We start from the raw sequence: 25857 nt of genomic DNA, 5'->3' as shown, positions 1-25857 counted from the left end.
ACAATTCAAATCAGGGGGAGAAAAAAAAAAAAAGAAATAAAACCCCTGATTTTTGAGTTCATAAATGTCCTGAAATTCACATTTTGAAGGGAGCCAATGTATATGTTGTTCTTAAGCATTGTGTCAGCTCCAAAGCACTCGCCTAGAAAAAATTACGTATTAGCAATGACTCACATCCTTAGACAGCTGTAAACCAGTTAAATTCAGTTAAGGAATTGCTTCATTCTGAGGAGGTTCAATAATATCAATAGCCTAAGCTAGTCAAAAGCAGAGTCTTAGAATCATAAAATCCTATCATGGAACACTGTTCAATACAAGAGAGGGTTTTGATGTGAGGGCCAGGCGCTTTTTCTAACCCACTGATACTGGCTGTGTCTCAAAGCACACAGGTTTTAATATGAATGGACAATACTTTCTTTATGTAAAATGCAATTAAATAACAAAAGTAAAAAAGCTGGTCATAAGAGATTTGATTTTGCAATATGTGAGCCAGTTGGTTAGATGCATATGGTTCATTGCATAACCCATTAAAAATTCCTATCACTGGTTTATCTTAGAGCTTCACTGGATGACCCCTTGTTTTGGTGATATTCATCAGGTAAGAGAATGCATCCATTATCCACCACCAAGACTTCAACCTTAGTTGTTCATTAAGATAATCTGTTGGTTCCAACTTGAGCGTAGTACTTTCATTCCCAACAGTAATTCCCAACAAAACACTGCTATCACAAATAGCAGAACAAATTCATTTAGACGCTGCTTCTCCTCTTCATTGAAACACTAAGTTTATATATTACCCATTTATTTCATATATGTTAGAATGTCATCATACTGAGAACCACAATTGAAATCATCTGGTAATTTATTTCACAATCTAGTTATGAATAACATCCATTTTGTTGAAATCCCAGCCTAACCATGCAGAATAACATCACGCTAATTCTCCTTTCAGCTGTGCCCTGACATTATGAAGCAATCTGTGAGTATGTTTTCCAAAGTTTTACTCATACAACCTACCAAGCACAAATGGATTAAACACCCAACTATTTTGGGGATATCTGCTCGCTCCTGTTCCAAGTCTCAGAAAAGACTTAGACAATAAATGTGCATGGATTTGACTTAGCAAAGTTAATTACAGAAAAAATACAAATACTTATATTGAAGTATTTTCATAATGATGGTTCCCAAATGTTCAAAACAAGGAAAACCAAAACTACTTCATTGTGCAAGGCTGATAAAACGAGAAAAAATTGGACCCAGTAATTGTTAAATTAGATCGGATTTTCTGCTTTGTAAGAAGCAGAACAAAACTAAGAAGTTGTGACATTGCTTTTAGAATACTCAAGGATCACAAGGTTATATAACATTTAAAAACTGTCAAGTGAAAAACTTCCTATATTGACAATTAAATTTCTTTACTTGGATAAACCAAGTACAGTATTTCATTGACGATTATTGTGAAACACTCCTCCTCAGTGGCAACTTTATCTCATATACTCAGGAATATTGATGATATTTTCCTGAGTTGCTTTATATTTTGATTCTACACAGAGTAAGGATACTGTAACTACTGACACACCCCTGAGAGAGACACAGTTGTGTGTGTTATATATCACACCCCCATTACAGAAAAAAAGGTGGCAAGAAAAGACATGAAGAAAGGAAAGGCTTAACTGCTCAGAACACTGAGATACCCAAGCATGGAAATCAGGGAGCAGAAAAGACCAACCATTGAGGCAGGTGAATGGATAGGATAGGATGGGAACACGGGATTTAATGTTGATTATAAAGGAAATCCTCACAGCAAACTAAACTCCATTTACATTAGCATTTAGGATCACTCAAGCAGAAGGCTGTACAACTTGAACAAAGATTTTAAATTAGATTTCGATGCAGACACTGAATTACTTTGTCCAAATAACTCATTTATTATGATCAAAGATATACTGTAAAGTAAAACTGTCCTAACCCAGAGGGTAGAGCTCTGGAAAGGAAGGATGCTTCTAATCCCAGTGTAAAACACGGCCAGTCAACTGTGATTGTCCTGATTCATTCTCCTAGAAAGACTATGGAGTGATGAATAGGAAGGGATTAGGAAGTCATACTGTAAATACTAAACATGAAAGTGTGTGTGTGTATTCTTCAGTAGTTAGCTATCTCTACTCTTACAGAATTCAGAACACAATAGGCAAAATATCAAACTCTAAAAATTCTTTAGTAGTCCATGCTCAAAAAAAATAATTTAAGAACCTAATATATTAACTTAGTACCATCATTTGGTTATATTCTTTCCCACTTTATACTACAGGCTGCTTTAGGCAAATCAGCACTGCAATGTCTACAGAATATAATGGTTGGAAGGGACAGAGAATGGTCCTCTTTATCCAGAAGTTCTGTGTTTAAAGCCATTCTCTTCCATCTTTGCTGGAAGATATGTAAACCCTTCATCACGCAGAGGAGCATCCCAAAAATCAAATGCATACTATTCTGGGACAAAGGGATCTTAATTTCTTCTGGTGACACTACTCCATACTGAACAGCTTTCTTATCCCTTGGATAAGTGAAATCACGGACTTGAAAGCCATTCATATGCTTGTGCCTTTCGACAGTCCCAATGACTGCATAAATATTATGCAGAGACCCAGCCTAGAAGTCTAGCCTAGTGGATTCAAAATTCACTCTCGAATCCAGGAAACTATTGATTTAAGCTGAAAAATCACTCCTTCCTTGTTCTGGTGAAGATCCCCGAGTTGGCTAACGCAGTCACTAATGTCTGTTCCAGACACAGCTCAGACAAAACCCCCAGGGGCAGAAAACGCCTGGTGACCAAAGGGCTGGAAACTGTGAAGACTTACAACCAAGAGAGCAATGAAAAGCCTTGTGAGGAAGACTGATGTAAGCAACCCCAAAAATGGCACACGCCCTTGCTTTTCCTGCCTCTTCAATCATAGGGAAGTTTGTATTTGTCTTGCACGACAGTGAATGCACCAACAAAGCTCATTAGCTTTATCTTGCCAGGAAAACTACACGTTTAATTTATAATGAAGGCAAGAGGCCCCACAGTTGGCTGTTTTCCCAGATCCCTTCAAGAAACCAGAATTTGTCAGTCCCCCTACCTATGAGTAATGTTCCATCTTGCCAATCAGGAGGTTATCTCAAGGCACAAGAAGGACATAGTATTAAGATGACTGCTCCTCTTTGAGGGATACTAAAAAAAGAAGGTTCCTTCTGTACATGACAGATCTGCTGGGTTGTGGTTTCAGTTTTCTGGAATGCTGGAGTACAGATAATACCAGAAACTCCAGTGGAGTTTTCTTGTAACTTGGCTATTGCTATCAATCTTCTGTGACACTATTACAGCAGTGTGCATCAGTTTAAAACCCCACATTTTCTGGCTACAAAAGTTGAGCTACAGAACTAACATCATTAACCTCACAGTCCTGTTTTCTTTCTTTGTTTGAGCCTACTGATCTACAAGGACAAGTAGATATCCATTACTTGAGAAAAGAAACAATCAAGCACTTCAGTTACTAAAGTCAACAGGCAAGATTCTTTAATCACATCAATATAAATGGAGAGAATGTTCCTTACATTAGTAGATCTCAAAATAATAAGCTGACTTGCTATCATTCACACACATCAGAGCAACTTTTGACTTTTTCAAAGAATATTACTATACATCTGGGATTACAGGTACATATGTTACATATAATCCAGATGTTTTTATTTTTATTGTGGTATCACAAAATGCTCCAAGCAAAAAAAGGATAATATAAAAATAAAGTAGCACATTCTCCACTTACAAATTTTGAATTATAACAAAGGCAGGCATAAACACTTATTTTGAATTCAGTAGGTTCCTCTGCCACAACTGCTGCAGTAGTAGTCATAATTGTGCACTAAAATTTACTGCAATAGCATAAAATTTGTTATATGTAAAACCAATTTTTCAAATTTAACTTATGCCTCCTCCACTAGTTCAGGTGGCCCACATAATTTTCTAAACAATCTTTCAGTGCATGTTCAGCATCTATCAGTAAATTCACTCACAGATTCCACTGCTCTGAAATGTAATAAAAAGCTGTTCTTATGCAACCCTGTTCAAAAACTGTCTGGACATGGTCCCAGGCAACTGATTCTGTGTAGCCCTGCTTGAGCAGGCGGGCTGACAAGATGACCTCCAGAGGTCTTTTCCAAACTCAAACCATTCTATGATTCTGTGAAGACTATTTGCCATAAAACCATACATGCACTGAACAAAGAACTCAGGAAAAGAAAGTCTCAGGCTTCCTCTGTTGATGTTCAATGCAGAAATATCTTACAATGTTCTTCAGCAGTACAAGTCTGTGCTTAGGACTACTGTACTAAGCCTCTGACTTCTGGTTTAATGACAAAACACAAAACTCCTCATAATAGTGTCAAGAGTGCTCAGAGGGTGATTTGTTGTTTTCAATAACTAAGCATGAAGTATTCAACGGACAAAAGGGAATTTCACCAATTAATACAAGTGACCATGTACTGCATTAGAACCTAAATACGATACCTGTTGCTCTAGGCTATGAACTCACCGGTGAGGGCTGCATCAGTGCCCAACTTAACACCATGAAATCCACGTTCCTTTGGAAAGTAAAAGCCCTTACAATGAGAATGCTGGAGTACACTTCAAGCCACAAGTTATCTGCCATGACTGATCTGGATTAGGCAAGAAGATGGAAAGTATATTCCTCTTGTCAGTCCTTGGGAGAACACACTGTCACCTCTACCAGCACCCACAAATTGTGTACTGTCTGCCATCGAAAATACTGTTTCAAGCTAAGTCTGTGGACATTTTAGGATTCCAGAAAACTGCATGTTATTATATGGCTCAGAAAGAATCAAAGATATCAAATCTCACAAGCTAAAGCCTCCTTTCAGATGGAAGGGACCTTGCTGACACTGAACCCAAAGTTGCTGTAACAAACTCCAAGATCTATATGGTTATAAGCCACCTTCAAAACTAAACTAGCAAAAAGCTGAAAAGTGGCATGAAGAAACTGGGTTATTCCCCTGCTCTAATATTATCTTATTAGCTGTACATTCATAGAAGTAAAAAAAAAAAAAAAAAAAAAGGAAAAAAAACCAAAACATGTCACCTGAGCTGGACTGCAATTACTCTAAAAGGTCTCAATGGATTCTCAGAGAAGTGGAAAGTCAAAATTGAGGGGTAAAGGACCTTACTTTTGAAGTGGCCATGGCTCACTGTAAAGTGAAAATAAATTCTGTGTTGTGTCCTCATTTTCCATGTGGAAATTAAACAACTAATCTCGTACCTGAATGGCAGAAATTAAAAAAATCTCACAGGATAATTATGCTGGATTTGAACTCGTATAATAAAGCCTCTCCAGTCTCCTTTGGCACTTTCATTGCTACCACAAGATTTTAGCTAGTTGTATTTTGATAGAGATGAGGGTTTAAAAGGCCGTCTAATTTTTCCTATTATTCCTCTAACTGAAGATAATCATCATGGCTAGGCTTCGCAAATGAAGATTTGGGAAAGGCTCTGTCCACATTTGTTACAAGCACACTGGTGGCTAAGTATACTGGTGAAAACAGAAGTGACTAGCATCTTGGAGTGACAGGGTAACAAATTAAAACAGCTTCTCAAAATTTCTAAAAGCCACGAATTTCAATTTTGTTATGTTCAGTGGTTGTCAGCAAGCCTGTAACAGAAAGGCCTGAATGAAAGAAAAAGCAGCAGCAGAGGTCTGATATCCCTTCAGGGACACAGAGATACAAGTATATCATGACCCTATAGGACACATCTTTGAGGTCATGTCTGTCAGATTTAATAAAGAAGCTGGCACAAGCCTGCGGGGATGTTTGGTCTTTTTTGTGGTGTTTCAAGTCTCAGAACGGAGTTTGGAACCAGCTCAGTGGCATGCCTTGAGACCTGGAGTGAAAGGAGCAGAAGCACAGCTTTTTCTGACAGAGAGAGATACTTACAGAAATACCCTTGTATTTGCACTGATAAGCCACAGAGTTCCTGAAGAAAAGTACCTATTTCATCAGCTCTGCCTGAGCAGAAAGTCCAGCATATCTTCCTTCTACCTCCCTGCAGAAGCTCTGATGAGCAGACTATTATGATCCTCTGTAGTGCTCCTCCTTAACTGTTCATGATTCAAGCACGTTAACAGCAGAGAATAAGCTTTCCCACAGGTATGTTACAGAGAAAAAGAATCATCCAGTCTGAAACAGGGGGCCACATGCATACCCATAGACCACCTTTGTTGGGACAGTCTTACTTTGTTCTTTGCTGTATAGTTTGCCCAACCAGAGACTTGGACACACATTGCAGGTCTGAATGAGCCACTGCCTACAGTGTGTGCACTACAGGACTTTAAAGCACTAAATGTCATCATAGAGAGTCTCAAAGGGATATCTCAAAGTCCATCCTGCATTTCATTAATTCTTAGAAAACCATATATTCTTTCATCTGGTAGTCAAGTTCAAGGTCACACCGAGGATGAAACTATCATAAACTGAATTACATGTTTGAAAATGCATTTCCTTGTCTTCAAGCTCGGAGCAGAAGAGCTGCCTCAGGAGGTAAATCTACTTCACAGATGAGGAAACAGGGAATAGAAAGAAAACAATCTTTAAAGTACAAACACCAAACTTCAGAAGTTATGAATACTAAACCAACACTGCTATTGTAGTAACCATGATCGCTATTAAATTCAAAGAACTGAGTTATAAATTTTATTTGCAGCCCCTCTCTCCTGCCACACAGTACTTCTTATCAATAAGCATCAGATATTTATTTTGGTTTCTAAGCTTTTTGAAAAGCAGAGGACATTTATTTCCTGTGGAGAAACGCAATGCTTCTTATCCAAAAGTACAGGAGCATTTGGAATCTTCCCAAATTCTAGCTAAACAAGTCAGCACAGCCACCAAAGAAAAAATAAATCTGTGTTCTTCCTTTATCGCAGGTCAATTATCACATAGCACATGGGGAGCTGCCAAAAACACTGCTATGTTCAGAAACTAAAACTTGCATTTTATTTGCCTGCAGCTGCATTGCACAAAGAAGGGAGTGTTAACCCCCCTCCCCAAGACAAAACATGACCTACCCCAAAAGCACAGGGTGATTGATTCACTGCTTGCTTTTTTTTTTTTCTTTCAGGGTACTGTTACTTATCTTTTGTCCCAAATGCTATTTCTATAAAATGTTTTGATTGCAATGTATTGATTTTTTTTCCTCATTACTCTTCATCCTTCTCTACCAGCACAGATAGACAGATGTGGCAAAGAGAGTAAAAAAGCACCATTTAAGGTTTTTCAGGTTCAGATTTCAAATTTGCCCAGCATGGTCCCTGTTTTATTATCAGAGACACTTTCCCCTTGCCTTGAGTTCTAACAACTTAAAATGAGATTTTATGCAAGATTTATTTTCAATGAAATGAGAAAAAAAAATTAATCCTGAAGCTCCGTGAAACTAAGTTTTTGCATTAAATTTTCAGACATAAAGCCAAAGTCTCCAAATTTCTAGCATTTGCCCTACTTCTATTGTATAAAATAAAGGTGCTATCAAGCAGCATCACTGTATGAGCTTAGAACTGGAAAGATTCCAGAATTTAAAATGGGAAGCATGTGGTTTCCTCAGCAACCTGGAAAACGTATTTTGGTGCCTTCTGGGTATCAGTAATGATGGCAATTGTAATGTTAATTTTTCAGATCTTTGTTGTTCATAATCTTCTGTGTCTTTTAAGTGTTCTCTAATCAGCCAGTAAACTGTCATGACTTTCTTCATCTTGATTTTTGAATGACCTAAAAGTATACTTTCTAGTTCACCACCTTTAATCAATACAATAAAAATAATGGTTCATAAAACAAACCACACAGTGGCCTCTGTCAGTGAATCCAAACAGAGACCCAACAGTAAAGGGTGCATTTTAAAACATTTGTGCTTCAACAACAGAAATTGTAGCAACTTAGGATAGCACTTAGGATAGTTTTGGGCACCACACCAAAAAATTCCCTGTCAGTATCATCAGAATAGGTCATTACATATCTAAAAGAGTCGCAGAAAATAAAAAAACATATGAGGTCCAAATACCCAATTGACTATGGCTACATCACTAGTACAGCCAACCTCTCTAGATTTCAAAAGAAGTAAACAGCTTCTAAATGGGTAAGTTTTGCAAGCTAATGATTTTTTTAATAAATTATTTTCTTTTCAAATCTTTACCATTTTAGCTTTTGCTAGAAATTTTCTTTTTACTTAGCATTAGAAAAATATTAGTGTGCAAAATTTAGCTGATTAGAATCGAACTTCAAAAATATCCTCCAATCTGAGTACCTGCTGAGGAAAGAGTATGGGGTAAAAACTGATTGAATAGTATCTACTAATCCAATTCTTAATTTTTATAAATTCCTTCAACATGCCAACACCTGTCCCCTGTTCCTTCTCATAACTGCTGATTCCGAATATCCATAGAGAAATATTACTTAACACTATAAAAAAAAGCTTTTTTTGTACCACAAGCCTTCCACAGTCCTTCACTGTATTCAGTTAAAATGCCTGAGTACCATTTAAATCATGTGGATTAACTTAAAACAAACATTTACTATCAGATAACTAAGACAGTAAAAAAATCTCAAATAAACTATCTATGATGTCTGTGACCTCTGAAGATACTTTAAACTGTACCTTCAGGTCTTCAACTGGAATATACAGGTTAAAACCTGATCTGTCTGAACATACCAGTTTATAATCAGAAGGAGGAATAAAAACTATCATGCATGGAGGTAAGAGTTTAAAGACTGAATATTTTTTAAATGACAATAAAATTCTGAACTGTCCCAGAAGGTCTGAAAGACAGCACTTGGATAAAGCAGAAAACAAGCTGTGCACTTTAATAAGAAAATGCACTCTAGAAATGCAAAGAAAGAAAAAGTAAATCACTGTTTACAAGCATCAAGAGAAAAAAAACTACATGAGAGGAACTACAGGCTTCTAAAGTTGCAGACAAGGGGCAGAATCAGCTATCTGTGAAGTCAAAAAATGGCAGGCATATATACCAGATAAAAATGAGACTTCATAATTTTTCCCTAGCATGTGAAACATTTTATGCAAGTTCTCATAACTTCCACAATAATATGTATCAAAAAATCAGATCAGTCCTTCCTTAGGTGTTGTCTCAAGCTCTGCTTTTCTGTGGAAAAATGCTAAAGAGAACAAGAAAAATGCAAAGCCCTGCTTATTTAAGTAAAAAGAAATTCCATATTGCACCATGAACCTCCAGAATTGTCAGCTGGATTCTCCACTAGGTTTGTTAGTCACAGAAACTGAAAAATTAATCTTTGAATTTACAACCTCACAATTTAACTGTTCATGTCAAAGGAAATGCTTCCAGCAACTTCGAGGCTAAAGCCCATTCAAATCTCTGCGATTCTAGTTAGCAGCAGGAAATACATATTTTTTTACAGACAGGTTTTATGGTTTTTATATGGAACAGGTTGCCCAGAGAAGCTGTGGATGTCCCATCCCTGGAAGTGTTCAATGCCGAGTTGGGTGGGGCTTTGAGCAACCTTGTCAAGTGGAAGGTTCCCCACCCGCAGCAGCAGGATTGGAACTAGATGATCTTTAAGGTCCCTTCTAACGCAAAGCATTCTATGATGGTTTGATTCCATGGTTTTGAGTGAGGGGTTTTTTGTTTAAGAAGCACAGAGAAAGAATTACAAAACACCACAAATTGCAATTTATTATGGCAGTGTTATCCTCAGTTGAGCTGTCTAGAAGACCAAGACCTGAAAGCCTTTACATCTAGAAGCCTGGGTCCTCACTCTCCAGCCTGAAGAGACCAGGTACTTATACCTGGAAGCAGCAACAAATAAACCTCAAAAAACAGGCCAGATGCAAGAAGATACAAGATGAAACTGTCTTAATATGCATTACAGTGGTCTCAAAAAAACTAGTATTAAAAAAAGGGTAAAAAGAGAATCTTTAGCACTGCCTATAAATGATCTAATGAAAAGTCATTCTCAAGTGTCAAGTAAAGCGAGTAAGAAAACGTGTGAAAAAACAGTGTAAGAGTAAATGGAAGTAAAACACCCTCACTGACATTTAACATTTACGCAAATGTCAGATTCCTCACTTCCTGGTTAAACATTCAGCTGGGATCTCAATCTATGGTTGGCGTGTGCATGGCCAACTTTGAAAACAAAGAGAAAGTACAGCACAAAAATCAGAAACCTGTAAGTGTTTCTAAAAAGATGAAGAGTCAAAAAAATGAGCCCATGAAGACTGGGAATTAGGGCTCTGCTCTAGAATTATTAATGACTTTATTTATGGCTTAAGTCCATGCCTGGACTTTCATTCCCACACGACGTTTGCTGTAACAGACCTGAACATGACCTAAACCCTCATGATTCATGGTTATGTACAAGAAGAGAAGGCATTGGCCAGGAGTCAGAAATTAATCAATATTCTGAACTATTAATATCATGAGAATTCCACAGAATTGTTTAAAGGTCTAGGGAAAAAAATAAAACAAAAACCACTCATATTTACAGTCTAATACATTTAATAAAAGCTCTAAAAGCAGCTTCTCTAAAGATAGAGAGAAAAAAATATTCTTTAAAATTTATTGTGATACATGCATTTCTCTCTTTTTACCACACGTGGCAGAAAATTGGGATATATTGTGTGCAATTTGCCAACAATCATCTATAACGACGTTCACTGCCCCAGGACTCAATGCCCTTTGGGAAACCTCTCTAATTGCTCTGACAGGGTCTACTTCTCCTTACCCAGACCTCCCCCATTTCACTGATAAGGTCTCCATTTTCTTATCCAGAAAGATATGAAGGATAGTCTGAACCCTGATTATCCTATTCTAGCAGTTCCCATGAAATATTAAGTATGATAAAACAACATTTCTAATGAAAGTTATACAAAGTTCTGCCTGAACTTTCCTCAGTAAGTTACAGAGAAATCATCCTAATTGCTTCTACTGATACATCTCCTCACTCATTTAGTCACATACTGAAGTTATAGTCAGCCAGTGCTCTGTGCTTCAAACCAGTGTAGCTTTGGTAAGGTGGTGGGTGTGAAAAGATTGATTTTTCAGATGATGTGCCCTCACACAGATACATCAGTCATTGTTAATAAATAGCCCAATGGAAGCAGAAGCAGCACACACAACCACCGAAAGGCAACAATCTCTGCTTTGAATTCTTTCTATTTTTTTATCAAAATTTCAAACTGAAATTCATCATTCACCAGATTCCCATTACACGAATGGACTCAATATCCAAAATGTAAATTCTAGCACAGACTTTTTGACAGACTTGGAAATCGAGATGCATCAGAGATGGGTATCTGCTGTAGACCTCTACATTCTTACCTTCTTCTGAAGAACATTAACTTTGCGTTCCTTCACCTCTAACATGTCCTTGAGGTCATGGATCTCTCCTGCTTGAGTCCCCTTCTCCTCTGCCATCTCCTGAATCTGCTTTGTCTTCTTATTTAGCATAGTCTCCTTCTCTTCCAGACGTAATCGTAATGCATCCACCTAGATTTGGAAATGCAGAAACAGGGTTTGTTTAGCACTGAAGGAGAGAAATTTTAGAAAAGTAAAACCACACTTCCACAGGGGAAGTATTACGAACAGATTCAGAAATCTAACACCCCTTTAAGGATTCAACATATATAAGATTGTGATAAAACAGTTATCACAAGTGGCAGGAGACCAAACAGTAAAAATAAACAACTGTTTTATTTCCAAACTATACGAGACTAACGCTCCTTCTTGGAAAATCTCAAATTGTACTTCTCACATATCTCACCCTTGTAACATACAAGCCTGGAATTTTTTTTCCTCAAAGTAGAAGCCAACACAATGTGTTGTTGAGAAGTTCTCTCATACGTAGGGAAACTGAGCCCTTTATTTGAAACATCACTAATACTCAGAGATTTAAATATTGACTCTTAGTAACAAATAGTCACTTTATATTCCAGGTTTTATCAGAATACTAGCTGAGCCTGGAGGTAACGAAAGCAGAGTTCTTTGCAGCAACTACAGATCAAAACATGGGAAGAGGTTACCTTAGGATGGCTAAGAATATTTTGGCTTAAAAAGCAACATAATAGTTTATATGCAACATGCCTTTTCCACAGGATGCAGTCTTATATTAGAGATAAAATGGAACAAATGACACAGTACAGGATATTGTGGGTGCAATTTGGACACGTAAACACATTTAGAGCTTCCACAGCCTCAGTAAATTTAGAAACACACTGGGAATTCTACAGTATCCTCAAACTTCAAAACTGCATGTTCAACAGCTTTTGCTTTTCCTTCTTCATTTCTCTTACACAAACGAAACACCTCACAAAACAAAGCAAATGGGAGAAGGAATCAGAGCTATCTGAATATAAATTTGATGAGAAGAATAAGGTCACCACAGAGCACAGACTAATCTCAAAGACCATTGTGGAATACGAAATCCAACACCACCAACCTGCTCAAGACACCAAAAGAAACCCACTGACCCCTATCCACTCAACATTCAGACAGAGCTCAAATCTGCCAGCTTGGCTGCTAATCTTATTTGACAGTATCAGATTTGGTTCCTGTTAGCTGAATCCATTACAGGACATCAGTCACACAGAGTAAACACGGTGATCAATGAATTTCTTGGTCCTTCTGCACAGCATGGACTAGCAGAGACACGAAGTGAAAAGATGACTTTGACAACTCCAGCTAAGGAAAGAATTTAGGAAGTCACTATGCCCATGGTATTTTGAGCAACATTTAGTTTCAATGTGTTATTCTAATTCCATTTTATTTTGATCTGTTAATGGAAAAGTTGCCTCTAAGGCTCTGCATTTACAGTATGTTACACACCCACAGAATCTTTTGCTGTTTTGTCTGACTCCTTTCACACAGAGAAATAAGCACTTGCCAGTGGGGAAAAGGACTGCCCTGCTCTCCCCATCAGCGCTGCAATCCCGCTGCCACCTCTACATCTGGAGCCTTCTCACTTACACATACATTATTAAAATCACATTTCTGACCTTTCACCCAGCAAGTGGGGCAGGGAGTATAATCTGCAGGGATATTAGACTACCAGGTATACCCAAATATGATTTATGGGACAGCTAGTGTGTGCAATGAAAAGTTTAGCAGGTGGATCAGGCTTTGTCTTCTTTCTAAAAACACGCAATTTTATAGACTGATTACGTTATGTTCTTCTCTGGACATCTCTGATATTAAAGCAAAGAGTCACTTTTACTAATTCTTGAAGGGAAACTGAAAATCTCCCTCAAAAGAAAATCCACATACTCTCTACAGTTGTGTTGCAAAATATTTGAGACAGTCCAGATGCCTACAGTACAGTATAAAGTGAAAAGAGAACATCTGCAAATAGAAATTTATCCACAGAATGCTTTCCATTTTCTGATTGATTATTCTCTTTGAACTCTATATTAGCTTATGGTTTGGGGTAAATTACATTCCTGGTTTTATTTGTGTGAGGTCCTTGCCTAGGAAACCATAGAAAACACTTTCAAGAGTATTTTCAAAGGCTGGCAGGACACACAATGATCACCTTAGCACCATTCCTGGCAGAACACTGCACTTGTTTATTCATGTCAGCTCAGTTTATGTATGGCATCCTCCCACAGTGACAAGAATTGAGGTCTGTGGGAGTCAGGTGATGCCAACTTCAACAGAGCCAGCTTAAGACCTTCTCTGTACATGGAAACGACCAGGCAAACAGCTACTGAGGTGTGACACCCCTTGTCCTGACTTCTTGTCTTGGATAGTGTTGTCTTAACCCTGGGTTAACCTATCTGCTTCCACAGTAATAGACTGTCATGTCTTTAATTATGCATGGCAAGCAAAATCTCACAGTACAGCTCAGGCAACTGCTAGTCCTTCGTGTAACAATGGGCTTGTTAATTTGACCTGCACACATCATCCAATTGCCCATGAAACTTTAGCAAAATAAGCACATTGGTTGCCACCTTAACACGACAGCCTTCCTAGGTACAGGTGCTTCTCTTCAGCTGGGTACCACACACTAGACTTGAATTTCTTCACTGTAAGAACAATATAAGAAAAGCTGTGTTGGGAACCATTGATCTGTCTTCACAGGATTTTCTAGCAGCAACAAATAATACTCTCTGACTCCGTTCTTAATATGTATAGCCACACATTAAACATGTAGAAGTCCAAACTTCTGAGAAAATCTAGTACATTAGTAGCTTTAATGACTACCAGAACACAATAAATAATATTTACTATAAATTTAATCTTAAACCTTTTTTAGAATCTTGATTGTGTAGTTACAGTCTTAGTTTTCAGAATATTCCCAAACTATAGGGAAATCACTTAAATTTTCAGAAGTCCACAGTGAGTTTCAGAACTGAGTCAGGAGTTTGAGTCAACAGGACTTAGGTTGCACACTTTTTTTTCCCTGGATTTTAACATCATCCCCACTGTACAGGGGGGGATCAGGTTATGATCTGTAGCAATCAGGTTATGACGCTGCTGATTCTCACTTGGGGAAAAAATCCCAGTGTGTTGTCTTTTCCTGTGTGATTCCTTCTCATCTACCTGTCACCTGTTCAAACCATGGCTGAACTATCAGTTTAGACAGTGAACTAAACCATACTTAATTCGGAGGTTTCAATCTCCCCTACTCTCTATCAAAGCACAAATTTCTCTGTAACAGTAAAATTCAAAATTCTAATTCTCTGTTGGTATGACTACAGGCAGTAAAGGCAGAAAAATGAACAAATGGAATACCAATCTTGAAACGTGTGTTTAGAGCTTGCAAAGGTTTCTAACAGAAGCCAGCCACTTTTTAGAGCAGAGGTTAAGTAATTCTATGTCAGCACTCAGAATTCAAAGATAATTGAGAAATGCACAGAGACATGAAATTATATTTGGTATATGTGTGAGAGTTGCTTTTCACCTACAGTAGCTATTCTTATGTGAAGTCTCCAAGTACGAGTATATTTTAAAAAGGATCAGTTTTGTGACATTTCATTACTAACTTGCTAACATATCATGTAAATACAAAAAAAAAAGAGTTAAGCCTTTTTACTGATAGCATAGTCTGTAATTAAGACTTTAAAGCTATGTTTATTGACTGATTTTGAATGCAGCGGTAGTTCACAGGACTTAATTTAATTCTCTGTTTTTCACATTGGTCTTTCTTATTAATCATGTTAGAGCTGACTCTTTCCCTCCTTACCCAGACTGCAGCAATACCAAGTATGGTCTGTAGAAGTGAGTGAATTCTTTATGAACACACAGCTCCAGTTACACCTGGACAACTTAGCAGGATTACATGACCATGTCACGGGGCAGAGGAGCACACACCTGGCTTTGTGCAGAGCTTGTTTGGTTCTTGCTGGGGTTATAAACTCAATGCAGGACAGATATACTGATTCTAGGGCCTGCTCAGGTCAGAAATCAGTTCAAATGCTCTTCCACAACCTTTGCCACAAGATATTAAACACCTAAACACAGCAAACTCAGTTCTGTGAGCTGACCTTCATGTTTGCAGGTGTCAGTACAGGTCTTCATGTAGCTGCTGCTAATAAGTCTTGTTAGAGACACTCAGCTCCCATTTGCACATTCCTCACTAAAGGTAATCCACTCCCTAACTGTCTCTGATTTGGGAGACTCTGCTATACTTTCAAAACACCACTATAAGCCCTAATAAAGAAAGATCCTTAAAAAAAAAAATTTATGTTCTACTGAGATATTCAGAGCAAATGAAAACTTACAGAGGACTAGATTCATTTTTCTACTGAATATTCATCTGAATTTACCATAGGAACAGACCAATTACAGAACCATGCCAGCTTGGGCAGTATACAAAAATAAAGGGGAATGTTCTCACTGGTTAATGTAACCTCCCACTGAAGCCACATACCTTCATACCTTCTAGCACTGACCTAAGCTAAAGGGCTTACTAGGTAAAACAAACTTTATATGGATAAAGCCTTAATTCCGAAATAAATACTGACTTATTTTCTGTTTTGTTTACAAAATGACTGTACAATTTTAGAGCTATTTTTAAAGGTTTCTTCACAAATCAAAAAGTTAACCACAATATCCTCTCCACCCAATAGCCCTCAAGATAAACACCCCACAAACAGCTCACTGTTGTTTGTAGTTCTAGGGTGGCAGGTGGCAAATCCATTTTTGAGATATTATATCAACATTTACCCCCACTTACAAGCAGGTTTCTTTAACAGAAGATTAAATAAAAGGTTATGAAGGTATTCTCTTTTAAAATGTTTATTTAAATATGACTTGAAAATATCAATCCCCTATGAAGATGCCTGCCAGTATATGTCGGAAACTGCACCTCTCTTCCTCCTTACAACTCTCTCTAGGTGTCTTGAGAGAAGCTAGTTATGTTTTTAACCAGTGCTGTCAACAAGTGAGCCCAAGCAGGATCTCATATTCCTATCCCATTTCCAGCGACAATGCTTGTATGGAAAGGAATCTTTTCCTTTAAAAAGGATGCAATGACAAACATCTCAACACTGTATATTTACAACATGTTTCAACCTTATACGTGAGAGAATCACTTGTGAAGACAGATGATGATTTAATGGTTGAGCTTTCTGAGAAGAACACCAACAAGGATGAAAAAGATAAGACTATCTTTCAAAAAATGTAAATATCTTCTTGGTACTACATAAAAATTCTTAGAAACATAACTAATCATTCTAAATACCTACTCTGACACAATGGAATAGCCAGTTTATCAAACACTTTGTATGTGTTAAGTTGATACCAGTCTGCTAGATCTTACTGTGGAGAACATGCTGGACTATTCAATCCATTAAATCTATGATAAAAACATCATTCTAAACCAGTATTGTTAATCTTTTAGCTACAGCAGCTCCTTACTGACAGACAGACAGCCAGCAAATCATCTTTCACTGTAACTGCAGATGTTACATTTTACTTAAAATATCTGAGAGCAAATTACATGAATAACCTAAAAGCAGTAAGCAGAAAATCTCTCTCTCTTTTCCCCCCATCCCACTCCCTTCAGCCACTTTTCATTAGTAAAAAAAGTTTGCACATTTCGAAGGAAGAACCCAATTTGGTTTTGAATTGTGGTGCTATATGAGAACCTCATTTGGAAGCACCTAGTGCAGAATGAATACTCTCAATGATTATTTTGTAATATTACAAGTTAGACAGTAATTTTCTACATTAAAAAAGTAATTTGGCCTTCAGCTAAAATAAAAGCAAAATGTTCTGGATACCTGTCAAGAGTACCTATCAACGGTATATAACCAAGTCTTTTTGGTTTTAAATATTCTGTTTAAATTTTGTACATTTTGAGTAAATATGTATAAGTACATTAACAGCTGAAATTATGACCCTCTACTGAAGTCTTTTAGCTTGCTAATAAAGGGTATTTGTTCAAGAACTTATCTTTCATGGGCAGAAAAGTACTATTTATTATTTAAAAGTAAGAAGAGAAATGGGTTTCTAGCTTTGTAGGTTTTCACAATACTGCACAATGATTCAACATAACTATATTCTTTTCAATCACTGTTATGGTTTAAACCTGCAATTTACCTCTAAAAATGTTTATTTACATAATACCCATTTTCAATGATATTTTGAAATGTAAATTATTTATTTTTTTTTTAAATAGACATGGGTGAATCCAGGGTACATTCCTGAACTAGCAAAAAGGAAAGAACAAATTTAATAAGAGGTTTATGATTGTAAACTAGCACATTTTCACAGTTATACCCACTAATGCAATTTCAACTTTGACATAAATCTGAGTATAACCAGAAAAGCCATCTTAGAACATCAAAAGATATTTACTATGTAACTTGATTTCTGCATGTCAACAAGGCCACATGCTCTCACAGATTCACTGATTTTGGCTAAAGAAAAGCTACACGAGGGTAAGAAGTTCAGATCAATTCTCTTACACTCTTAAAATTTGGAACTTTCCTCCCAGCATCACCCATAAATTTTCTGCATGCATATTTCACAGCTCCCTTGGCTTTCTCCTGTTTTAGCTGTAAGGACACCTAGTTTTTGATGCATCACTGCCATCTTTTGGACTTCCACTAATACTACAATTCTCCAACTCAGGGATTGTAACGCTGTCTGTATTCATTATTTCATGCTTGCCCTTCAAGAGTGTCCAGAAGCAATACCTTTATGCCCCATTTCGCATCTGTTTGATGTTCAGATACACACTTGGGTCTTACACAATACAGCAATTTATGAAGCACTTGTTACTGAAACACAGTTTAGAAAATATTTTTCCTTTCTCTTGGAATATGCACCACAGAACATGAAAGCCCATATTTTAGGTGTAAGCACAGTCTTACATGCAAGAGTTCCTGTACACGCTGACAGTACTAGTGAAGCCTCTGCAAGGTGTGTGCTACTGGAATGCTCTTCCTTTTTCTGCTCTCTTTTAGCTACAAGGTCATTGAAAACAAATCCCCCCAGCAACTCCCAGCTCAGCTGAGCACCCATACACACGTATTTGTCTTTACAATCCCCTGGCCTAGAGAATCAAACGTATAATCAAAGATACAAAGTGCTCAGAGCAAGCAGTACTGAAAGGCTGTGGGACTGTATAACCTAAGTAAAAAAGAAACAAAATAATGCTTTTTAATCTCTGAAAAGTCAGCAACTAAAGAGTTGCCCATTTCACCTCTGTCTGCAGGATGGCAGCCCTTTGTTCTTTAGCTGTAAGAGACTCCTTCAGAACCTCGATATGCTGCTTGCTGTCAGAGAACTGATTTGTGAGGGTCTCCAGCTTTGTCTGCAAGGCCAGCAACTCGGTGTCTTTGCGTGACAGCTCCTGTTTCACCTGACCAATCTGAAAAAGAAAGAAAAGACGGGCAAAGGAAGAAATAATTTATATCTTCCTTTACAAAAATGACTATAAATACACACAGCTAACAACAAACAGTATGATACTCTCCGCTTATCCCATGGAATTATGAATGTAAGGCCAGCAAAAATTTGTGTCATGAGCAAAGGATACAAGGAAAAAGATGGGGGAGCAATAGCATCAATTTTTCAAGAGAGGTTCTTTTTAACAGAGGCAATCTGTTCTTATTCATCTTCCAAAGGACTGACCAAAACCAGATACTTAGCAGGGATAAAGTTTTAATGAAGATGAAGTAGAACCACAACAAGAAGAACCCCTCTCAGAAGCATGATGTTTGCTTTGAAATGTCAAATCAGAAAGTTTCCCTCCATCTCTCCACCCATCAATCCAGACTCATGCTTATAGAAGATGTAAAGACACCCTTACTTTCCCCACTATTTACAAGACCAGTATTTCAATCTTCTAAGATTTAATTTATGGAGGCTTCTTAAAGTAAATGCAAATATACATCAGAACAACATGAAAACTGTTTGTGGAATTGCATTTTCTTGGGAGAAGTTTCCTAAATTTAACTTAGTAAATTAAATCAGTACAGAAATGCAAATTTTAACAAATGTGGGTTGGATTATTTAAAAAGACAAACGGTAAGAAATGCTAAAATAAAGCATTGAAATAAGCTGAAATGTCCTTCTAAGTGCAATCATCACCCGGGACAATTTTTATTAAATCTGGGGGAAAAAGAAAAAAAAGAAAAAGAAAAAAATTCATTAAAGAGGACAGGGAAGTCTAAATGTAGACTTATGTCCAACTTTGTAACCAACTTTCTAGTTTGCTTCCTACAGATCTCACAGAATAGCAATATTTTATTGCTGCATATATTATATAGCAGAGGTGGACATATCTCTAAAAACTAAACAGTTTTCCCTTTTTTAACTTGAACGATTTTGTTTGTGACATTAAAAAAAAAATCCCCTGGTCTCAAAAGTATGTAGGCCAATGCTTCAAAACAGAAATTAAAGGACATCACAAACTAAAAAAAATTGTCAAGGTCATCCTCCATGTTTGGGAATGTGTTAAGAACAAAACAATGGTATAATTTATAATTTTTAAAAAAAAATTAATTAGAATAAATGCACATACTAGTAGAAATAACTGAGAGAAAAAGTTTGAGCAAATGCCGTTTTATTTGACAACATTGTTTCAATAATGGGCTACTAAAGAAAGAAAACTCTTTACCAAAGAGTATTAAAATAGCATCAAAATAAGTCATCAAGTACTCCTGTGTTCCAGTGTGAAACAGTGTAAATGAGGAGACGAGGAAGGAGGATGACATATCTCAAAAACACCTCACAGAAACTTGTTTTTTAAAAATGGAATAATTGGAAAGTGTATAAGACGAATTTATAGAACTATTCAATAGTTTATTGTTCACTTAATTTAAACATAGTAGGTTGGGGTTTTCTATATTTTTACTTAAAAGCAGATATGCACACAGAATGATTTTGCCACCTATTTAAATTCAATACAAAGGTATTGATGTTAGCAGCATTATTTCTGCAGTCAGCCACTGGCCAATACCACCAGTTGCACAATACTGCCAGGCACAGCAGAACAGCTGGGAAGAGATGAATTATTTACTGCTGCTCATGTTTTCTAAAGTATCTAAACCAAAAAAAGGCCTCCTTAAAAAATTTCTGATGACACAAACTTTTCCAATTAGTAGGTAGCCTGAACTATAGTAAAACTTTTTCAAAACCACTTTGGACTTTCTTTGAAAAGATAGAGTCTTTTTGGGGTCATCTCAGAAGAGATGTTTACCACATGTCATTACATTAAAATTCCCAAGTAGTACCCAAACAGTCTTGTCTCTAGAAATCCCCATTTCGGAGCTGCAAGCCCACACTGCAAATGTGCTAAAGCTGTTTAGAAAAAGTGCAGCACATACCATTCCACATTGCAAGAGAAGTTAAGACAGCATCAAGTGCTCACACCTCTCTTCTTGGTGATACACTGTGTTCCCTCCTTTGAGTGAAACTCTAATTTCACAGCAAAGGAATAACTTAAACTCATGCTGCTAAAATTGAACAACCCGTTTCAAAAGCGTTCAGCATCCAGCTTTCGTTATTTTTTGGGGAACAATGTTAAGAGGGTTCAACCCAAGTTTTCAAATTAGTTTTGTTTCACTAGGAAAAGCAAACCTCTTTGAAAGTCTGGCCCCAAAATGGGTGCTGAACACTTCTGAAAATCTGCTTCAATAGAGAAGAGTAAGTTATTGCTCAAACAGCTCATACCATTAAAAAGAACCAACAAAACAAATACAGATGTTCAGCCGAAGAGTGATGTTATTTATGGACACCAAAACCATGTGAACAAAAAGGCAGCTACAAGGCTGAGCAGGCTGTTAGTTCTACTTGTTATATCAAGTTGTTAATAGGGTAAGAGAAGAAAAGCTACTCCAGAAGCCAGAGAGCTACCAAGCCCCAGTGAATGGCCGCTGCACACAAAAGATAGATCTTACTGCAGAGACCTCGGTCTGGAGACCAGCCACTCTTTTTTTCAGGTCCTCCCCTTGAGCCTCTTTGGCACTTAGCTCCTCCTTCAGTTGCTCTACCTGTCACGACATTGTTATGCTTTTAAATATTTATTATTTGTCAGCTTCTAGTTACCCAGTCCAAGTAACTAAAAGCGACAAAGAACTGAACAGAAGAATCAACACTGGTCACTCATTTTTCTCTTCCATTCTTTGTTAAGTCTTCTTAAAAGTTTAATATCTGTGTAATTTCATATAGGTTGCCAGACATGAATTTGATTATGAAACAAAAGATGTATAGTTATGGTCATGTTCCCATATGTCAGGTATAGGGCACTTATCCCAACGGTTTTGAAACTGGAATTCATAAGGAAAACACATCAGGAAAAAGGACATATTTCAACTTAAGAGGAGTAAAGTTAATTGTCAAGATACAGACACAAATTACTATAAAATACAACAGTGAAAAAATAAATGCTGTGCAATTACAAAACAAGGTAGGACAACCGGATTGGAGATGGTTACAAGTCATGAGTAAATAGTTACCACAAAGGAGCAAATTTTCTGCAGGAAAAATAAATGAGCAGACACAACAGACAGAAGAGATCCAGAAATCAAGTAGCTGAACAGATCTATAGGTTCACAAAGGGAGAAGAGAAGGGAAACTGAAGAGTTGCCAACAAGAGAAGAAGGAAAGAAGAAAGAAAGACGAAATAATGGAAGGAAGAGATGCTCAAATCATGTCTCCATTCCTAATTTGAAGGGGGTATCCTTCAGTTCCTGGAAGCAACCCAGTGGAGTAAAGGACAAAAGTATAAAAGAACAGATGTGGTTATCTTGAGGTAGATCAGTGAGCTGGTGTGAGGCAAGTGGAAGAAACACATACTTAGTATATGTTCCTACTTCAGGGCAAGTAACACTTCACCAAGATATTTCATTCAGCATTCTTTTCTTGACAAATAATTTCAAGCAGGACAAATGCAGTAGGTTACAATTGTTCAGGACCTAGTAGAGTCATTTTCAACCTCTGTTCCATGGATTTGCATACTGCTCACAGGGAGTACACAAAAGTTCAGAAAAAAATGAAGAAAATCAGGACTGTTCACAATATACTTGAATTTACTGCACAAGGGGGCCTGAATCTTCATTAAAGATCGTTAGGGCCAGCTAAAAGACTGAGAAACAAAGAATGAATTCACTTTTGCCTACAGACAATTCAGTAGTCAGTGTCCATCTTTATACCTGAGGATCAACACGTCTCACTGCTGTATTTCTCCTGTATTCCAAACAACATAAATTAATGCTGGCACCACCACTGTTGTAGAATCTACTCTCATTCTGACTCCACTACTGGAGGGAGAGTGAAATGGAAAGCCATTATAGTGACAGTTCGTGCTCTTTTCAGTCTTTATATAATAACAAGGCCTACTAGTTATAGAACAACAGCTGCAGAAAGAAATATCCTTTTTTCAACAGACTGCATTTGAAAAGACTTTAGACCAAATAAAATCTAGAACTACAATGGATTAGCAATGGACTAAAGATAAACACAAAATCTTTCTAAAATAAGAGAAAATCAAGCATGACAATAAAAGCAGAATTTTGGCCACTGACCTTACTGAGCCAGCATTATCATATTTTCAAATTTGAATCTAAAATTCTCTTAAATATTTACAAATTACTTTAGTGGCTTAATGGCAGAACACAATAAATTCTGTTTCCCAGCACTCGAATGGGAAGCCAGACCATAAATCAATCCTAGTTGTAGTATGAAAATTTCTCTCATCTGTTTGCTAAGCTCAGTTTAACTTAATACTGTCACTTGTTCTCTCAATACCTTATTTTTCATGAATTTGGAATGACTACGGTACACCTCCATCTGCTTCATTTCCTCTTCACGTTCCTCTGTGCTCAGAGCTCCATTTGACTTCAGCATCTGAATCTCCTCTTCCAGATCCCGGAGGCCACGCTCCATGGAAGAAATTTTCGAATCCTGAAAATGATACAGAGTCAGATGATTTGTTAACATAGCACTGGAGTGAAAAAAAGGAAATTATTTGTTAGACGTGTACCTGCCCTGGAAATTTACTCCTGAAGTTCCTACAGAAATCAGTCTATAACTCTTTACATCTGAGTGCTCAGATACTCATTTTTCAATTTTTTTTCTACCTTCCAAGGAAAGCAAACGTTTAGTACTTACTGAAAGAAAACATGGCTCAGGAAAGGGACACAGTATATGATGAATAATATGAAGAAAAGTTGCCTTGTAATGCAAAGCCAGCATAAACTAGAAAAATTTAATTCTAATTGAATGGATAGCCAAGTGTGACTGCAAGAATGGCAAAAGATTGGGTTTGTGCCACTAGAAATTTAAGTGGGGTCACAAATGGAAACAGAAGGGTACCATAAGCTAGGAAAAGATGCAACAATCTAGTTTGGATTGGATATAGCAGTAAAGAATCTGTCAAGTATTCTGGTTCGTACATACAACATATAAAACATTTCCATGTTTTAAAAACATCCAGAAAAATAAAAAAGTCAATCTATCATTATCCTCACAGTTTTGCAGGATGATCAGTCTACTTGGCTTACTTTTCATTAGAAGTCTTATGTGTTAGGAACAGCAAGAACAGATTCATACAGCATACAGAGTTTCATGAATACTCATGAACAGGAATATGTATTTATGGATTGTAATCTCTTAAAGCAGTCTAATTTTTTTAATTTAATTTCCCCAGAATATTTATTCTTTCCTGAAAGAGAAGTAGGGTTCGAAACTATCCTACAGTCTTTCACAAACAAAACCTTTATATATTTTAATTTGATAATCAAAGAACAGCTGAACAAAAAGCATGAAAGATTTTCACATACAGGTGTTCATTCATGAGATAAGGTTTTTCCTAAAAGACCATTATGAAGATCTTATCGGATCTCCTGCTTGATGTTTGATGCTTAAGTTAAAATCAGTAAAGCAAACTTTTGCAACAGAAAATTAGAGAGCTAGTAAGGTGATGTGTTGAAATGTGTCCAGTATTTAGTTTCAGCACTCACATCATTTCCCAGAAATGCCGGTGTGTTTCTCTTTTGATAGTAAAGACACTTATTGTTACCAGATGGTCAATTAGTTTTCATTAGTACGGACAAGAAGGATGACTAATAAAAGAATGACAGCAAATGAAAGGCTTCAGAGTAGAAAGATGTCATATGAATATGGAAAACACTGACATGGAATGGAAAAAGTTGCAAGGCAAAAAAGGAACAAAAATAAAAGAAAAGGAGGGATACAAAAAAGAATAGTTTGCAAAGACAGTTTCCAATTTTTTAATTGTATTTGTCCAAACCCTGTCTGATGTACTTTATGGGCCATACAATATGAAATATGATAGCAAAAAGCTGTGTAAACCACACACTTGATTGTGCTCCTGAGCTCCTGGCAAACTGCCATCAATCCATTAAATACTTAAGTTAATGGTTTGAAAATTCAATTGCAAGTTCATCTAGAAAAGTTAGGTTTATGATGACATACAGACATCTTTCTAGCTATATGCTTCATTCTTTAAGTGGGTGTTGAGTTTGCCAACTTCATTACACATAAAATGCAAAGCAGTATTTCAAATGTTGATAATACAAAAATAAAAGAACCCACATCATCATAAAAACTTAAAAATCTTTCATACTAATCTATCTTTCCCATTCTTGTAATATAATGGACTTTTAGTTAACAAAGAAATCCACATATGCTGCTGCAGGCAGACAGAAGGCAGGTTTCTACTGTGTCTGTCTCTTCACTGATCATTTATAAATAAAATAATACAGATAATTAAATAGTATAAAGTAAATATACTTATTTTAAATTAGAAGACTGAGGGAAGTATATGGTATTTTGTAGAGTCAGTCACCTTTCATACGAAAAGCCATTTTTCAGAGAACAAAATCAACTGTGGCCCAGACACAATCATTTACCTTCATCTCAATAACAGTTTGAAGAGCCTTTGTCTTGGCTGTGTCAGGAGCGTTTTCAAATCGACGATGGATCTCCTGTACCAGCAGAAAAGAAAGCAAGAGTTAGACTACTGGCATTATGTCCCAATAAAAACATAACTACTAGAAGCTTCTCTTTTTAATACATAGCACAACTCGGTGCTGCTTTCTGCTGTTACCAGTTCAACATTTTCTTTTAGCACTTCTCACATCAAAGAAACGATAGGCGAAAGTTCACTCAACATAATCACAGCCTCAGTTAAAAAGGCCCAACACAAACTACATCTTTGACTACCTACTTTCAAAATAAACTTGAAATGACAGCTGAGTCTACCAAAAAGCGTATCATCTGCCTGCTAAACTAATCTAAACTCTTGATATTTTCTCACAGAAGACATACATGTAATTCATTTGACTAGGTGTTTACTGAAAACAGTAGCACTGTGGTT

The 25857-nt window shown here is 36.9% G+C and overlaps 1 protein-coding gene across 14 annotated transcripts in view; it reads right to left on the bottom strand.

Moving 5' to 3' along the window:
• The window catches only part of ERC1 (ELKS/RAB6-interacting/CAST family member 1), a 289654-nt gene that overhangs the window by 187917 nt on the left and 75880 nt on the right, over positions 1-25857 (bottom strand). For 6 of the 14 annotated variants that reach the window (XM_017804631.1, XM_017804640.1, XM_017804634.1 and 3 more), the window contains exons 4-8: positions 25391-25465; positions 23265-23420; positions 21416-21508; positions 18715-18882; positions 11388-11555 (exon numbers count right to left, since the gene is read on the bottom strand). In XM_017804631.1, coding sequence (XP_017660120.1) covers positions 11388-11555; positions 18715-18882; positions 21416-21508; positions 23265-23420; positions 25391-25465 — 660 coding nt within the window. The remainder of the gene's footprint in view (positions 1-11387; positions 11556-18714; positions 18883-21415; positions 21509-23264; positions 23421-25390; positions 25466-25857) is intronic. The other 8 variants (XM_017804639.1, XM_017804642.1, XM_017804643.1 and 5 more) reach the window with 2 other exon arrangements.

Source organism: Lepidothrix coronata, unplaced genomic scaffold (assembly GCF_001604755.1).
Source record: "Lepidothrix coronata isolate B3197 unplaced genomic scaffold, Lepidothrix_coronata-1.0 Scaffold10, whole genome shotgun sequence".
Taxonomy (NCBI): domain Eukaryota; kingdom Metazoa; phylum Chordata; class Aves; order Passeriformes; family Pipridae; genus Lepidothrix; species Lepidothrix coronata.
The sequence above is the reverse complement of the archived record's forward strand: the minus strand, read 5'-3'. Positions and strand labels throughout refer to the sequence as shown.